General features: G+C 43.0%; 1 protein-coding gene across 1 annotated transcript; it reads right to left on the bottom strand.

Moving 5' to 3' along the window:
• Nucleotides 1-398: 398 nt before the first annotated feature.
• Nucleotides 399-18,427, bottom strand: LOC146359004 (kazal-type serine protease inhibitor domain-containing protein 1-like). The gene is made up of 4 exons (XM_084825530.1): nucleotides 17,968-18,427; nucleotides 9,460-9,620; nucleotides 4,777-4,921; nucleotides 399-526 (listed from the first exon to the last, which is right to left on the bottom strand). The coding sequence occupies exons 1-4, from the start codon at nucleotides 18,425-18,427 to the stop codon at nucleotides 399-401; spliced, it is 894 nt and encodes a 297-aa protein (XP_084681656.1).
• Between the last annotated feature and the right edge of the window lie 869 nt (nucleotides 18,428-19,296).

Below are 19,296 nucleotides of genomic sequence, written 5' to 3'. Positions count from 1 at the left end.
ACCTGCCTATGACTCTTGAGCCCTACTAGGACCATTCCTGTCCTACAGCTGTATGGTAGAGAGGGTATGTCTCATATAAGCAAATGTCTAGATTAGGGTGGTCTAAATAAGTGCAACTTTAATATATTTTTAGAACCATCATTTTATCACTTATACATTCACTGTGCATTATTCTGACCACAGTCAATGCAGAGGCTTTATCCTTTGTCATTTCTTATTAAAATGGTATAGTATACTTTTAGGCACTCTGGTCACACTGCTGATAATTTCTAGAATGTGATATAACATATTGTTGTGATATGTGAAGCTGTAGAATAATGCAGGTCACACAAGTTAAAAAAAAATGGAAGGGACAGGGTTGTATACACACGCATCCCCTTCCACAATCTGCACTTGTTTCATTTTCCATAGTCTCCAGATTCATACTCTGTCTCTTCCTCATCTTCAATAGAGTCAAAATAGTCTCCAGAATCTGTACTGTCCCTTGTGGTCCAGCTGTCAGGGATATTCTGAAATGATGATGAGCCTGCAGAGTAAGACACAGGAAGTCTTAATAGTTTTTTTAGTGGGTGGAGGATACACACACACAGACACACACAATAGGGGAGTGCCCATATATTTTAGTAATAGAGATTATATGGTGGCTATATAGGTTAGGGATAGAGCACCTGCTTTGCCTGCAGAAGGTTCCAAGGCCAATCCCTTGCAGTTATAGTTAAAAGGATCTCAAGGAGTGGGGCTTGGACAACGTCTCTGCCTCAGGCCTTGGAAAGCTACAGCTGGTCAGAGTTAGGCTTGCCAGGTCTCCAGTCCTCGCCAGAAGTCTCCGGTCCTCGCCCTGAGTCTCCAGGCAGGAGTGGCGGAAATCTCTGGACAAGAGCTCTCCGCTGTCTTAGTGGTGGTGGGTTCCCCGAGCAGGAGGAGGAGGACGAGGTGGATGCAAAGGAAGGGAACAGAGGGAGGGCTGCGCAAGGTGAGAAGTGGTGGCGGCAGCTCCTCTCCATCCTCCTCCTCCTCCTGTATGGTCCCCTCAGGCAGCATCCACGGCATGCATCCTCCTCTCGCCAGCCCAATCTCAGCAGCAGGGAGGGCAACCCAGGATTGTTGGGTTGGCCTGGCAGGTATTGTGACAGGGCAGAGCGGGAAAGAAAGAGAGAGAGAAAGAGGAAAGAAAAGAGCAGGAAAGGGGTGAAATTAGGGAAGAGGGAGAAAAAGGCAAGAGTGAGAGGAAGAAAAGGGGGGAAGACACGACAAGACAGAGAAAATGGCCAGGAGGAGGCCCAGGAAGGTGACCACCCAGAGATAATTTTGAGAGCTGAGCCCCAGCACTTGTTTCTTTCAGGGACAGAGTTCAGCTTGTTGTTGTTGTTGTTGTTGTTGTTGTTGTTGTTGTGATAGAATACACACTGGCATTATTTGCTTGTGTGTGCCAAGTGCTTTTAAATGATGGGATATATACAGCAATCCTATGTTGGTCTACTTAGAAGTAAGTCTCTACTGAATTCAGTGGGACTTACTCCTATGTAAACATGTGTGTGTGTGAGAAATGTTTTTTTCCCTCCCCACTCCCTTTGCTTTCAATGTTGGAGAAGCCAGCTGTGCTAGGAATTGCTTTATAAATGTTGTTACTCTGGATACATTTGCAGGGAGGGGGTGGATTAATGGATTGAACTATTTATAAATTTGGGCCTGGAATCGATTTTGTTTTGCTTTATAGTGCATCTGAGTCACATTGTGAACATGTGGTTTTAAAAATCCTTTCTTTCCTTTTGGTGATGTAGGTTAACCCATATTCCTGGCTAAATTCCTCCTGTTTAGTTTGCTGGGCCACACTTAAAAAAAACAAACCTGTAACCCAAACTCTCTCACTTACAATTATTGACTCTTAATTGCCTGCTGCCTCAGTTTACCTGTGTGTGTGACATGGGTTTCCTGGGCTCCCATCTCCCTTTAATTTAAATCTTGGAGATGTGGACTTGTCTATAAATGCCTTTCTCTGTGTTGTGACATACCACAGATAAATTGTGGTGTGTGTGTTTTAAGCCACTTTAAAAAAAAAAAAAGCCTTCTGTCTGTTGGTTCTGTGAAGTTCATATGCTGTGATTATGTAACCCAAACTTACCCTCTCTCTTGCAGTTATTGACTTTAATTGCCTGCTGCCTCAGTTTGCCTGTGTGTGAAATGGGGTTCTTCCTTTCCTCCCCCCCCCCCATTGCTTTCAATAAGTGGAAAGGAAAGGAAAGGTTCCTCCTGTGCAAGCACCGGGTCATTACTGACCCCTAGAGGGACGCCTGCTTACGCTGGCGTTTTCATGGCAGACTATAGCGGGGTGGTTTGCCATTGCCTTCCCCAGTCGTGACTACCTTTCCCCCAGCAAGCTGGGTACTCATTTACCGACCTCGGAAGGATGGAAGGCTGAGTCGACCTGAGTCAGCTACCTGGGACCCAGCTTCCACTGGGATGATCAAACTCAGGTCATGGAGAGAGTTTCGGTTGCAATACTGCCGCCTACCACTCTGTGCCACATTGCTTTCTCTGAAAGCAGAATTGTTATTCTGGAGGAATGTCTGGGAGGGGGGTTGGTTTGAACTGTGTAGCAAAATACTTGTGTATAGCAAAATAAGTGACCTTGGGTCCACCTCTGGTGACCCCTGTGACATCACCAGGGCCCACCCCCTATGACATAACCAGGGGCCATGCCTAGGTCTCAGGTTTGGGCCCTGAAATCTCAGGGCTTGGGATGTACCTGACTTACCAACCCTAGTCAGAGCAGACTAGGGGTGTTGAACCTCAGGCCTGCAGACCCTATCTGGCCTGCCCAAACCAGCCCTCCAGGGTTCTCCAGGTGCCCATGCCCCTGTTCTCCCCAACTACTGGTTGTCTGGTCATTTCCCTGCAGTTCCCCCCACCCCATTCTAAAAGGTTGAAATGCCTCTCCTAAAGCTCCCGTGGCAGTAAGAGCTAGCAGTAAGAGCTTTAGGGCACAATCCTATGGATATTTAGACAGAAAAAAGTCCTACAGCTCCCAGCATTCCCCAGCCAGCATGCGAATTGTAGGACTTTTTTCTGTCTAAACATGAAATGCATAGGATTGCACCCTTAAACTAAAATATGTTGGTATTTTTGGTATGTGAGGACCTGCCCCTTTTGCCTATGCCCTACCTCCTTTCACTTTTGGCGCCACCCACCATGAGAATATGACTCCCAAAAACTTCTCCCAGATTGAATTCAGCCCTCAAGCTCAAAGAGGTTTGATACTCCTGGACTAGACAGTACTGAGTTATCTGGGCCAACAGTCTGACTCAGTGTTAAGCAGTTTCATATGGCCAACATATAGGGAAGAAAAACACACCTATGTGTTAGAGTTCTACACCAAAGAAAATGCATATTAAGTTAATCAAACACTTGAAAAACGGTCCATCCATTGTATTAAATGAAGACCTCCATGTTCAAATGAAGTACAGCCTTACACCAGGGGAGTGCAAATTGTGGGCCTCCAGATGTTTTGGCCTACAACTCCCATGATCTTTCACCATTCTCTATGTTGGTTAGGACTGATGGGAGTTGTCAGCCAATACATCTGGAGGCCCACAAGTTGCCCAACTCTGTGTTAAACTGGGACAGCTGCATTGGTGAAGCAGTGATGTGTGGTACTATAGGTACACAGCACACCTTAATTTCATGCCAGGAAAATTTCCCCTCCCACAGCTCGGAGGATGCTGCATGAAAGAACTGTATCCCCTTCATGCTCCCCATCCCATGATGCCCTCGTCTACAGCACTGCTCTATCACATTGGTAACAGGGGCTGTCACCAATACCAGTGCCAGTAAAGCCTATTGCTACAGCCCTGTCACTGATGTTATGATCATCATCTCAAACCCCTGCCAGATCTTGAACATGGATCCTGAGGGATGTGAGGTAGAGATTCAACACTATCACTAAGCTCTGGTGAAAGGAGGGAATTGCAGGGGAACTGGTCAGACATGCCAAGTAAATGCTTGTACACCTGGGCAGAGCAATTTGTGGCCCTCCAGAGGTTGCTGAACTGCAACTCCCATCAGCCTTAGCCAGCATAGTCCATGGTGAGGACTGATGGGAGTTGTAGGTCAAAGGCCAGAGCACATCAAGTGAGCTTCCAGGTCAGGCTTGCTCTCTCTGGTCTGAGGAATAAAGCATCTTCTCTCCAGCTCCTTCCTATGAACCAGCCTTCCCCAACCCGGTGTCCTCCAGATGTGTTGGAATGCAACTCCCATCATCCTCAGCTGGGGATAGACCTATTTTGCCTCTAACATTCTACACCCAGCCTTGTTTTGCTCCTAGGACTTGTTCTCCTGTCTCTGGTTCATGTCCTAAAACAATTTACCATTTTTCTAGTGGCCCTGTACCTGTGATAACTCAGCCTCTCCCTGTTGAGTTATCATATGAAAGACCAATCCAGCTGTTGACAGTTATGGATTGGCCAAAGATGGCACTGTAAATAAGGAAGTCATTAATCATGTGGTTTATCAATTATCAGGCTATGTTCACTGAAACATCACTTCCATAGCCAAATCTCCTAATGGTCATCCCAATTGCCCATTTATGTAAATACAGTAATTTACAATCAATAACTTTCAACCTAGCAGATGAATAGGCAAACCCATATTTGTTTTTTGTTTGGCGTATGTAGACACTCGGAACCAACAGGCAATTGGCATAGCCATTAGGAGATTAGGCAATGTTTGAAGCTTCTTCTTTTTGTTACGGATATGACTGATGCAAATACAGTAATTTACCATCAATAACTTTCAGCTTAGCGGATGAATAGGCAAACCCGTATTTGTTTTTGGTTTGGCATATGTATACACCTTCATCTGATTTCTTGATTCCTTGAATTTGTAACCATCCAGTCACACTGTATTTCTGAGGTCCCCCTCTTGCCTGAGAAAAACAAAAGACAAAAGAGTAAATATTTAGGATGAAGTTCTCACCATGTACCTTCCACTGACTTCAGTGGACCATATGTAGCAGATCCTGCTTTTGGCTGAGGTGTTGATTGTAGCATTATCTTTTGGTTCCGGCACAACTACTACTGGAATGCCCATTGTAATGGGTAGGGAGGAAGCAAAAAAGCTGGTATGTTGCAGGGACTCTCAGGGAAGGTTCAACAAGTGCACAAAAATACAATATGGCCCACTACAGGATTCCTGTCGCTGTGGATGGGACACACACTGCCAGGGTCAGAGGGAAGATTTTGCCTTCATTGCAACTGGTGACCCCAAATGCAGTATTCTACATTTCTCATAGGAGCGAATGGCAGGCATTTACTTATATGGGAGAAAGCAGAAGTACAGTCAGGGCCAGAAATATCGGAACAAAGATAACTGTTTCGGCAGTTGGCCTCTGTACACCACCACATTGAAGTTGAAGGGAAACACATCCAGATGGGAGCGAAGTCAGGACTTTCAGCTGTAATTCAAGGGGTTTGACAAAAGTGGGGCACTAACCATTCAGGGACTACAGCCAGTGGCATGCACACACCCTCATCGTTGGTGGCTCATGAGTAATGGAACGAACCAACATCATTTCAAACTTAAGGATCGCCTTTAATACCTGGATGAAAATCCTTTGCAGTCAATGACTGCCTGAAGTCTGGAACCCATGGACATGACCAAATGCCGAGTTTCCTCCCTTGAGATGCTTTGCCAGGCCCTTACTGCAGCTGCCTTCAGCTGCCGCTTGTTTGTGGGTCTTTCTGCCTTCAGTCTTGTCTTCAGTAAGTGAAAAGCATGCTCTATTGGGTTGAGATCAGGTGACTGACTTGGCCATTGGAGAACATCCCACTCCTTTGCCTTGAGAAACTCTTGGGTAGCTTTTGCTGTATGTTTTGGGTCATTATCCATCTGCAATATGAAGTGGTGTCCTATCAGTTTGGCAGCATTCGGCTGAATCTGAGCAGAAAGTATAGCCCTATACACTTCAGAATTCATCCTGCTGCTTTTATCAGCAGTCAGGTCATCAATAAACATCAGTGACCCAGTTCCATTGGCAGCCATACATGCCCATGCTGTAACACTGCCTCCACCATGTTTGACAGATGATGTGGTCTGCTTTGGATCATGAGCTGTTCCTTTCCTTCTCCATACTTTTCTCTTCCCATCATTCTGGTACAAGTTAATCTTGGTTTCGTCAGTCCAAAGAATCTTATTCCAGAACTGGGCAGGCTTCTTTAGGTGTTTGCTGGCAAAGGCTAATCTGGCCTGTCTGTTCTTGAGCGTTACCAGTGGTTTGCACCTTATTGTGAAGCCTCTGTATTTACATTCATAAAGCTGTCTCTTGACTGTAGATGTTGACAATGACATGCCTACCTCCACGAGAGCGTTCTTGACCAGGCTAGATGTTGTGAAAGGGTTCCTTTTCACCATGAGCAGAATTCTGCGGTCATCCACTTTAGTTGTCTTCCGTGGTCTTCCAGGCCTTTTGCTGTTGCTGAGCTTGCCAGTTAATTCCTTCTTTTCCAGGATGTTCCAAACTGTTGTGTTGGCCACTCCCACTGTTTTTGCTATCTCTCTGATGGGTTTATTTTGTTTCCTCAGCCTAATGATGGCCTCCTTCACTCGCATGGACACCTCTTTGGGCCTCATGTTGGGAGTTCCAATGAACAGCTACCAAATGCCAATGTAACACTCAGAACCACCTCCAGGCCTTTTATCTGCTTGATTGGTCATGGGGTACCCAGGAAACAGGCCACACCTGGCCATGCAGCTGCTTGTCAGCCATTCGTTCCATTACTTAGGAGCCACCAACGATGGGTGTGTGTGTATGCCATTGGCTGTCCTTCCTGAATGGTTAGTGCCCCACTTTTGTCAAACTCCTTGAATTACAGCTGAAAGTCCTGAGTTCGCTCCCATCTGGGTGTGTTTCCTTTCAACTTCAATGTGGTGGTGTACAGAGGCCAACTGCCAAAACAGTTATCCTTGCTCCAATATTTCTGGCCCTGACTGTATGTGCTTTTCTACACCAGTGGCGTAGCAGCCAAACTTTACCTCTGCCCCTTGGTCATTCCACTATAGAAGGGGTCTATTCTTCCCCCTGTTATGTATTCTACTTTTCAGAGGCTCTGAAAAAGCAGCCAGATGACACTGAAACTGCTTAAAAGGAACAAATCTTGACAATCTTAAGCAAGCTCACTGGCTCCTGGTCCACATCTGAGTACAATTAGGGCGCTAGTTCTTACCTCTAAAGACTTACACAGCTTAGGGCTTGAGTACCCAAAGAACCACCTTCTCCCACATGAACTGCCTAAGTAGGTTCTTCAGAAGCCCTTCTCTGCATCCCTTCGGAAGTGAGGTGGGTAACTCAGGGCAGCCATGTGCCCTACTTTACAGAAGATGGTCCTCTATTTGAAGGTGCCCTCTGCTTGAAGGGCTGACCAGTCCAAATCCCATTTAAAGATAAAGAACCACCATAAGGAAGAGTGGGCCTTGGAGCTGCCCATCCATAGCACCTGGGGAGCAGACTGAGCAGATACACAAGTCATATGGTCACAGTCTTCTTTACTATGGTGAGATGTACTGCAATTTATTTAAATTATTAGAGTAATTATTTCTAAATTTGCATCCCTCTATAAAAATTAGCATATGCAAGTTTTATGCAAATCCATGTCTTCTCTTGTCCTCTTTTTTGAGTGATGCATTTCTTCTTTTTTGGTGATGCATAAGAGCCTACCCCAGGTAGGTGGAATTCTCTCCCTAGGGAGGCTCACATGGTGCCCTCTTGGATGCCTTTTCAGCAACAAGGGAAGACCTTTTTAAATTTCCCCAGGCCTTTTAGATGATTGTATTTTTACATCTGGAGTTTTTAATTTCTCTGCTTGAAGTGCTTATAACTTTTTATTTTCCTGCTGCTGCTGTTTTAAATTATTTGTGATAACTAGCCCTGTTCAGGCATTTCCTGTCATGTGGTGATCACTGTGTGAAGGAGAAGAGTGGGAGTCCATGCTTGCTAACCCCACCTTCTCTGTCCTGCCCTGGTTGCCTGCCTCACCATCTTCCACATATTGGAGGCAGAACTTCTGAAGCAAGAAGACTGCTCTATACAGGAAGTCTCCCAGCACAATTTAGAACCCTGATTGCAAAGGTTTCTAAATTGCCCAGGGAGCGTACATGTAGGGAAGACTGCCTGCATCAGAAGTTCCACCTCCAGCACATGGGAAGTGGCAATGGGAGCTAGGAAACGGGGACCTGACAAAGGAGGTGGGGCCAACAAGCGTGTTATAATAATGCAAGGGCGAACGCCTAAACAGGCCTACTGTAATATATTTTGAACTTGTAAGCCATTCTGAAATTCCTTGGATTATAGAGTGAGGTAGAAATATTGTAAATAACACATAAATAAACACACACACACACACACCCTGAAACATTTCCTGGGGCAGGATTTGCCTCCCCCCCCCTTTTACTTTTTCCAGTAGTGATAACAGCTGAGAACTGAACCCACCCCATGAGCATAGCTTTGCACCTTCATTTGCATAACTATGGTTTTTACCTTGGTCAGAGGAAATTGTAACAAGGAAAAAGAACCTGCAAACAGGGTCTTATTTCTATGATGCTGCCAGCCAGTTCCTGAACTTAGGATTAACGTTCCCCAAACCTGTTTTACCACATGGGGGGCAGTCTTTAGCTCCTTCAGTAGGTGGTTTCTTTAATTCCACTCCTTTATTTTGTACCCTTTATCTTATACAGACCTGTAACTAAGTGTAAGCACATGCAACTGAAACAACCACAGATTGTGTCCCTATGTTCTGTTGCCTCCACTTCCTCCCCCTTCCTCTGTTGTTTCCTCTGTGTTAAATCTTAGATTGTATGTTCCTCGGGTCAGGGAAATGTCCTCCTGTATTCTGTAAAGCACCATGTATTACACACACTGATGGTATCATCATCACTGCCATCCCCCAATCCTTTCCTTCTACTGTAATTGAAATATGCGCCCCACACAAGGATGGGTTTGCTGCATTTTAACAGAATGTTTTGAATTAAATATATAGCCTGTACATACTTAATAAAACCATTTTTATCATTTTGGCCCCGGGGGGGGGGGGTGGAATACAAAATACATAACAAAACGTTTTTTAAAGGTAGGTGCCTAGTCTCCTTAGTATCTAGAAATGTATGCTAAAGATCTGAAATATTATTCAGCCCTACTGATGAATAAAGCTTCAGCCCTATTTATGGATAAAAAAGGACTGATGCATTAAAAAAATAATTCTGACTCCTAAAAACTAATGCTGGCACCTACAGATTTTATCAGATGTCCCGCCCCACCCCACTGCGCCCCGCCTGCTTTTACAGATGGGGAATTGTATATATATATATTCACAATTTTGTTGTATAAAGAGGCCCCCTAAGACGTCTCCCAGTAGCTTGCAATGAAGAGATGGCCCCATAATTATATAACCTTACCTACTTTGCACTGTATACCTGAATTGAAATATGAGCATCATCTCCTGGCAGAAACATGTTATTTCCTTTTTTCTTCCATTCAAGGTGTGGCATAGGATATGCAGATACCTCACAACCAAAAATAATGTCATTCCCCGTGAAATTCTGGGTGTCTTGAGGTGGTAAAGAAATAACAGGAGCTAGAAGAGATACATTTGAGAAGATCATGCCAATAAAAACGTTAAACATTTTCTAGAACACGGACTACTTCCAGATGGGAAGACATGTTAGATTCAAACTACAGGTAATTTTTAAAATGTAGTTAGAATCAAAGTCTTTTTTTTTTCCTTACACAAAAGTAAACATGAGGGACTTGATCCAGATCAGGAAACATGTGTGGGGATAGGGGACTTTAACATCCCCCCACACACACTGTGTTCCTGACCCAGATTGGAGAACTGCACCTGCAATTTGCATTGCCAAAAAAGAAAAGAAAAAAAGGATCCATTAGCTGGATCCTATTTTGGCAATCTAAATCGCAGGCACAAGGGGCCCAATCCAGATTGAGACTACAGGAGGCGGAGGGAAGTGTTAAAGCCTCCTACCACACATGCAAGGCTCCCAATGTTTGTTTTTAAAGTAATATCTAGTTTGACCCTTAGTTAGAAGCACTTTAACTTCTTATTTGGAACAAAAAGAACAAGGAGTTTTATGGCACTGTAAAAAAAAAAAAAAAGCCATTTACTGTAATTGGATAGGACTGTGCCCTTATAGAAGTCATTGGATAGGATTGTTCCCTTATATAGGAGTCATTGGATAGGCCTGTGTCCTTATAGAAGTATAAGCTCTTGTGCACTGGAGCCTCTGATCAACTGGTCTCTAGTCCTTGAAATAGCGTTTTGTTTGACATGGCTGCCAGGGGAATGCTGTGATTTGTTGTAGGACATTTTTCTGTCTAAACAGGAATAGGATTGTGCCCTAAATCTGTTACAAAAGCCACAAGGGTTTGTTCTCCCTTTTCTTAAAGGGATAAGAGAAATCTGTATATGACCATATCCTACACTGAAAGGGAGGAGAGGAGATGATGCTACTGGTATCTGCTTATTGTTCCGTGGCTATCAAATTGTATGTGAAAGTATAATCAAATATTTTACTATGCCCAGATTTCCAGCATAACTTTTAATGATTTATTTATAAACGGTATCCTGCCGTTTTTCTAAGGAACTCAGAACATCATTTCAATCTAACAACAATCCTTTGTTGTAGGTCAGGCTGAGGGACAGTGACATGCCCAAGGCCAGTGGCTGGGTTCACATAACATGCTAACCCACATTCAGTGGTTGATTGTGGGTTATAGTTGAACCGTGGGTTATTGTGTCATTTGAACGCAGCACGTTTTCTGCAAGGTGGCTTGTTAACCACCCTGAACAACCCAACAACAAACCATGGATTCTCAAGGTGGCTTGTTCAAGAAAAATAAGCCACACTGCATGGCTAACAAGCCACCTTGCAGAAAACGTGCTATGTTCAGACAATATGATAACCCACAGTTCAACCACAACCCACACTCAACCACTGAGTGTGGGTTAGCATGTTGTACAAACCCAGCCAGTGAGCTGAAGCTGGGATTCTCATACTGAAAGGTAAGGCTGCAGTCTTGAGTAGAGTTTGGCAGATTAAATCCCAACGACTTCCACAGGATTCAAGCAGGCTCCTCTATGTAGGATCGCAGACCGACCTCTCGCCACAGCACAATACTGGTAATTTTTTGTAACATTTTGTAAACATTGCTTTTGTTTTTGTTACCACTGCTGCGCACAGCAAGGCAGAACATCCCATCTGTTTACAGGAATGCTTGGGACTTTTTTTTTTATCCTGAATGGTAGCTGTTAATTTTGAACCCAGCATGACGGACAGTTATAACTGTGAACTGTGTGATTTGCTGCCATTTCACTTGGGCACTAAATTCTATTTTATAACTTTCATTTTGATCAAGCTATTAAAGTCATTATGCTTTTGGGGGGAGCAGGTTTTTTTAATGTAATTGCAATGCAGTTTTCAATTGCACATTCAGATTAAATCTGTAAAATACTAGACCATGTAGAATTATTACAATTATAGTATGAAGGACAAATATGTGGAAGTTTTTTGGTTGATCCTTTTTTTAAAAAGAATGTATGTTTAAATCAAGCCACTAGAGGGAGTGGATCCAGTCCTTTGAGCACATTAAATGAGCAACCAGTACAATAACGGTTGGGGCTTTTGAAGATACAGAGCAATTGAAAAACAGCACAACTTTTATTACTCTGAGCAATCCATTCCTTGGCAAGCTATTTACAATATCCCCAAATATTTTTGAACATAGCTAAAATTTTCTTTGAAATCAACCCATTTCCTTCCTTTATTGTCACTTAATAGGTGGGTTTCTTCCCAACTGTATGGAGTTTGGCATTAATAATGTTTTTGTCAAGAATATGCAACCTGGGTGGCCCCTAGATGTTTTGGGCCACAACTCCCAGAAGCCACAGTCAATATGACCAATGGTCCAGAGATTATGGGAGTCAGAGCCCAAAACATCTAGAGACCACCAGGTTGCTTACCCATTGTACATAATATTATTTTTCCTCTCAAATCCTACCATGAATCACTAACCTAATCGCCAAATATCAATCCCCACACACACAGATATCCTTTTTATTGCAGTCTCCAACCCCTTCCCCCATTCTGTGACATAATCACTTCGGTAACTCATCGCATTATTGCAAGGAACCAATTATTTTAACTATTTCTTAAAAGAATTTAAGGATACCCCAATATCAGTTAATCAAACACCTTTAAAAAGCTTAGGTACTCCAGAAACAATGTTCATGCTCAATGCTGAAGAAACGTTTCTGTAAAATAACATACCAAAAGTTGGTTGGCCTAATAAAGATATTACACAAATCTGGATTTTGGGATATTGCTTAAAGCCAGCACAGTTACCATTATTTTTTGTATATCACAAGATATTTTCTAGGATCAATTGTCCTTCATATTGTCATGAATGCAAGCCATGCATAGGGTGGCCATGTATCCTCTTTTACAGAGGGCAGTCCTCTGTTTGAAGGGCTCCCCGGTCCAATTACTGTTGAAAGATAAACCATAAGAACTGTTGCCCATACACACTGGCACCTGGACAGCAGACTGAACAGGCCGGCACACAGATCACCTGCTCACAGTCTTCCCCAGGACTGTGAGATGTACTGCATTTCTATCTGAACTGCAATAATTATTTCTAAATTTGCATGTATACATATAAATGAGCACATGCAAATTATATGCAAATTGGCACCCTGCTTTGTCCTCTTTCTTGGTGATGCACATCTTATTTTTTGGCAATTCTAAAGTGGCCACCCTACATGCTGACCTGGCCATATCATTTGTCAGGCAAATTACATGATAATGACCCACTGAGGAATCCCTGGAATGCTAGAGCCATTGGGGAAAGGAGACACACCTTTACTCCTCACCTTCAGTTAAGGATGATGTAAGATAGGTCTGCATGTGTGTGTGTATGTGTATGTGAAGCAGCTTTCTCCAACTTTTGGACTTCAACTTCCATCATTCCCAGCCAGCATGGCAAAAGGTCAGAAGTTCTGGGAGTTGTAGTCCAAAACATCTGGAGGGCACCAGAGTGGGAAAACCTGATGTAAAGCAATAAAAGCAGGATTTAGGATGGGAGGCGAGCAGTAGGCCAGAAAAAGTGCAATTTAGAATGAGACTAAGAAAAAGACACAGAGTTGTTAGCTAAAAAATATCTAGGGCAGGGGAGCGCAGGGATGGCCCTCTTTGGAGATCTGAACTGGAACAGTAGATTTGCTATTTGTAGAAGTAATTATGTCTCCCAGCTTCCTCCAAAGGGAGATGTCTGTTGACTCCTAATACTTCAACAATAACTCCCTTCATGCATTATTATATGCATGAAGGGGGTTCCACACAATTCAGGGGGAGTGGGAGCCTGAAGTAATTTTTTTCTACCTCATTAACAGAGGGCATGTTTTCTGTAATTATAAAAAAACCCCACATAACTACCATCTTTGTTTGCTGGGCCAAATATCCCACATAGCCATGAAATCTTGTCTCCACAACCATAGGTTGTATCCAATGTCAGCCCTACTTAGAGGAGACCCATTGAAGTGGATGGGACTTAAGTTAGTCATGGCTAACTTGAAATGCCATTCATTTCAATGGGTCTACTCTAAGTAGGGCTAACATTGGTACAACTCACTATACCAAATGTTTGACCTTGGTCTCTTTCCAGTATCTACAGCTGAATGAGGTAACCCTATCAGGCATTCAACGTCTGTATGCATGAAGGGGAATAGGGACACATGCTGATGCCCTGCCCCTATCTACCCATGACCTTCTCATTTTTACCAGGATGGTCTGAAGGAGAAATGTAACCACATTTGAGTGAACATAGTGACAGCGTTCTGAGCAGGTGAGAACACAGATAAGGCAGGATACCCGATTGCATGGAGTTCAGTAAATGCGTTCACTTGAATGTGGTTATATTTCCTCCTCAGACATTCCCAGTAAACACAGGAAGGTCATAGATGGAAGGGGGCAAGGCAACAGTATGAATCCCTGTTCCCCTCCACAGATGCAAATTTTGAACCCCCACAAGACTCCAAAAGCCTTCCAAACCAGTATTTTGGAATCCATTTGACAAATTTGCAACCTGCTCCACAAACCACGGAAAACTGACAGCAATCTAGGAAAAGCTACCTAAGGGTGTTTCCAGAGGAGAGGTTGGATCCAGATTTAGTCATACTTAGAGCAGACTCACTGAAATTAATGGGGCTTGTTACTCATGACAAACTTAAGTCCTGTTGATTTCAACAGGTCTACTCTAAGTTTGACTAAATCTGGGCCCAACCCAAGATTTTTATAATGTGATTACCCTGCCAAACTCACGGAATTTAACAGGGCGGCCAGACAACAGTGTCTTCTACTCATAACCCACCCGTGTTTTCCCACCACTTCTTTTATCTTTTTCCACTAAACAACAATTAAAGAAGGAAAAAGGGAACAACTGCACAATATTGTGTTTTGACTGTTAGTGCTAGGGGCCCTCTATTTGGAAGCATAGTAAGACATTTTATCCAAGGCTCTATTATAGTGGTTTTAAATTATCTTCCTGATTCTCCCCTTCAACTTCCTTGTAGCTAACCAGTATTTTGATAAATTCACTCTTCTAAAATTAAATATGACAATGTTAGACTTCCTAGAAAATTTTCCAGTCACCCAGGTGTTGAATTTGATAGTGCTGTGGTTACTGATCTCAAGAGGTTTGGCAATAATTCCATCTTTTACTCATTCTGGGGTACTGTTCAGGATTAAAACCAATTAAATGCATGGATTTTTTAGGTCTAGCTCAGGCTGCAGTCCTATACACACTTCCTTGGGACTGGGAGTAAATCCCACTGAATTCAGTAGGAATTACTTCTGAGGAGACCTGCATAGGATTGTGCTGTCAGATTAGCAACTTTGAAATACAGAAAGCTTTTGCCGGCCCTTCACTCTTACCGTGTCACCTAAGCAAATGGACATTTTTTGTTTGCTCGCTAAACTCCTGAACATATCAGTTTCCCAAAATCTGTCATGAATGATTATTTTCTGCAGATAGTTTTGTCTTGATGAAATTCTAAGATTGACCCAACAGAATACTTTTCTCTCACTTCTCTCCACATCTTGCTCTCACTTTGCTGCGATCCCTTCTAACGGTAAAATGCTTACCCAGCAGTTGGGTTCTCATCCCCCACCCCTTCCCCCAAATCCAGCTCCAATATGACTGAGACTTGCCAGACAAGCGGGACTGGATCAAAGAACAAAGCCAGGAACAAATATGTTTATTTGGTGAAAAGAGCTGGATGATCCTGACAGCAGATCTCAAGGGGGACAAGGCAATATATCAAAGCACAGCTGCCTTGCAAACTCTGGCAATGATACGTCATTGTGTGTGAATAATTTGAATAAAACACAATTACAGCATATTCTATCAGTGGGCACATTACTATGATGTGGCGGCTCTAGTTCTGTCATATTCTTTTTCATAACTTCAAAAACCTTTGCAGTTTGCTTTTCCAACTCTAAGTACATACAACTGCACCTCCTTACATTCATTCCTTACCACCCTTGTCTCTTATTCCCCGCCCATCTATTTTGTATTGTAAATTGCAGGTTCCTTGGGAGCAGACACCTGCCTGTTTTTGCCTGTGAAATCCTGGAAGATACTATGTACACCAATGGCCGCTGTGCACTTAAGTAATTTTAGAGACTGGACTTAATCATCCAGTTGGGTGGGAGAGCTCTTTAGCTGGTACTGTGTACACTTTCTTCAGAATGTGGCAAGCCAACCCTGCTATGTTTGGGGTCCCTCCTGCTCATTCTGCTAAATGGAGTCCTGGACCTCTGCCCCAAAGTCCTGCCTTGAGTACACCACCCACTACTTTGTGTGTATGTACATATGCAGAAATACACACATGTACACACTCCAGATCTTTGTCCATGCATTTCTACAGTTCAATGGCAAATGGAATCCTGTAAGACATTTCAGATAATGTCCTGAAAAACATCTGGATCAAGGAAAGGGAGGAGCTTAATGCAACCTAGCAAGATCCTAGAAAAGTATATGAAGCTTTGCCAAGCCCTGTCCAAATTCTCAGAATGTCTAGTACAACCGTTTACAGTGATAACAGATGACACCTCTAGATTTGACCTCAGACACTTTGTCTTTAGCCCTGACCACCGCAACTGCACAATGTCGCAAGCCATGCCAATGTTACAGGAACATTTCACCGACATTGCAGGTCAATAGGCTCATTTTTATAAGAGGGGGGCTGTGAGTGTTGCGTGAACGCTATCTACAACTGTCATGCCTTGAAGAATGTACTAATCACATATGGCAAACCTTTGCATAAATTCGCTTTGACTCACTTTCATGCTCAGCTTCATAGGGCATTTGGGCCTCTCCCCAAAGGCTGTGTGAAATTGCTCAGAATTCTATGAAGCAATGATGCTAATTGCTAAAGAATGAATCATTTACACATCAGGCTATAAAGCTATCAGTGAGCTAATAACTCATCTAATAACTCCACTCGGTTGTGTTCTTGGTTTGGGTTTTTTCATATGCAATGAAGTTGCATGCAAAGGTTTGCTCCTCACTATAAAAACAAATTGTAGCCCAGTGTGTGGTGTATTTAAATCTGTGTAAGTCTGTAAGGACATTTGGAGATCTTATATTTCAGGCTCAATCTGCTTAGATCAGGGGTAGGCAACCTGGTGCTCTCCAGATGTTTTGAACTACAACTCCCATCAGACTCAGCCAGCATGGCCAATGGTCAGGGACTCTGGGAATTGTAGTCTAAAACATCTGGAGGGCATCAGGTTGCTTACTTCTGGCGTAGATTCCTCATAATGTATGTTATTATTATTACTGCTACTATTATTATTATTGATATTATTATTGCTTAAAACTTTCTATTCTGTTGAGTATTCTCAGTGATTATTTAGATATTTTGAAACAATCTCCTTTTCTTTGAAACTATTTATACTAAGATTGGAGCATGACATACCTGTTTTCAACATTATTTTTAGCCATTGGCTTCTCTTTCTAACACATGTGGGGATCATAGAAACCTTGCTAACTCTTGCCCTTGCTATTAAATAAATACCCTGCCTTTCTGTACCTTTCTCCATGTTCCCTTAGCCTTCAATCCTACTGTTCTTTAATGTATAGCAGTGGGTAGGTGCTCAGTTACGATTAATATACAAATCTGCATGCCACTTGTGTTTTTCACAGTTTCTCATTGCCTCCACTTTCAGCTGCAGATTAATCATTCATATGTGACCACTACAATGTTAATCATGCCTACCTTGAAGATTTTGGAGCAAGTTCAAAAAGCATAACCAAAAAGTTTGTAAAGTAGTTTCATCCAAAGTTTATTGCCATATAAAACACTTGGAAAAGGACTTCTCGCTGCTGCTGCTTGTTATTTTATGGGAAAGCTTATCTGAAGAAATGTGAGTATTAGTGGCAGCGCAGGGAGGGAGGGCACTTGATTAGGACATGAAGGATGTCTTCCAATTCCGGGACTAAAGAAAGTCATACTACTGTCTGTGCCCTTAGCTAACCCAAACCTACAATTTAGAGACTACAGTCCTACACACATTTAACCTGGGCGTAAGTCCCATTGAACCTAATGGAATTTAATTCTGAGGAGAGATGTAGGATTGCACTGTCAAGCTGCAATCCTATATATACTTACCTGGGAGTAAGTTCCATAGAACATAGTGGGCCTTACATCTGAATAAACCTTGCATAGGATTGCACTGTTCGACACAAATTGCTCATCTACTCAGCTCCCAAAGATAGGCTATATGGAATGTCATGCTGCTGTGTTGCACTTTGACTGAGACCCTGATGTATCCTGTCAAAAATATCCATAGCAGCAGATCTTAGCTTCCTTATGTATGTTGTTTAGACTCTGCATTGCCTTTCCTTACCTGATTTGCATGGTCCTTTGTGCCTGATGCTAATATTTCTCCCCTTCTCCACAGAAGCCTCACTGAACTGGCAGATGTTCTCATAGGTCTTTCCTTCGGGGCCACACACTCTCTCCTGCGATTTGCATGCACACTGAGGTTCAGGGATTTCTCCAGACTTTATGTCCTCGATGTCCAGGCGGCACTCCAGGTTGTCTCCACAGTGCCCATAGAAATTGCTGCTTTTGTCCAAGTCGCAGATCTGTCCTTCCACATTTCCACATTCGGGGCAGCAGCCACACAGATCTAGGACAGTCCCAGCTCGACAGCCTGTTGGCATGGAGCAAAGTTCCAAGCTGCACGTTCCACACCTCTCCCCTTCTCTTAACAGTCTCAACCATCCTCTGTGGTACCAGGCGGGGAAAGTCTGAGAAAGTTGCATCAGGGTTACCAGTACAACTGTAACCACCAGGGGCTTCATCTTGAGAATGTAATGAACAAGAAGCAAATACCTTTGGAGTGAAGCCAGAAGAAAAGGAGGAGGAGGAGGAAAAAGGAGGAGAGAGCATGTCACATTCCAGTTTTGGTTTTGATGAATCTAGAGCAAAACATACAGACCTTTACGAAGAAATTAGCCCCAGATTCCTGCTTCACCCTATATCAATAACAGTAAAGAAGAGCAAATGTCAAGAAGTTTCTTTCACACAGTTCTGGAAAGTAGCTGCTAATAAGAATAATATTATCATATATGTAAAGAAAACTCTATCCTCCTTACAGCTGAGCCTGACCTTATCTTAGAATGTCTTTTTCTGCATTTCTTAAAGCATGTTTTCTTGATCAACATACAACACAGAACATAAAATAATAAATACGTGGCAAATACATGTCACAAAAAAACAGAAACAAAAATAACAGTATATACATAACCCTCATTCCCATAATAACAGTCAAATATTTCAAAAGGAGAATTTCCCCCTCTCATACTTTGGCCATATCTGTTGTTCTGCAAGGGCCAGAAATAAAGTGGGTTCTGTGCCTGGGATGGATAGATAGATAGATAGATATTTTTTTTTAATGGAATAGGATGTTTTAAAGTCCTGTTTGGTGCCAGAAGGTGTTGAACTTCACATTAGCTCAGCTACATCACATGACCTCTGCTGTTTATTTAGGAAAGGGTGCGAGGAAGAGCCAACCCAAGATACTGCGTTGCCTGAGGCACCGCAGCAAAGGCACCCCTCCCCCACCCACGTCAAGGTCCATCCAAAGCCAGCCAAATTATTTTGGCAGAAAAGCCCATAAGTACTTCCCCCCATCCTTAGCAGAAATACAATAAGAAATACAATAACAACA

The sequence above is a fragment of the Heloderma suspectum genome, chromosome 1 (genome assembly GCF_057233095.1).
Source record: "Heloderma suspectum isolate Gila_16-S chromosome 1, 16-S_ref, whole genome shotgun sequence".
NCBI lineage: Eukaryota > Metazoa > Chordata > Lepidosauria > Squamata > Helodermatidae > Heloderma > Heloderma suspectum.
This window is presented reverse-complemented; position numbering and strand designations above follow the sequence as displayed.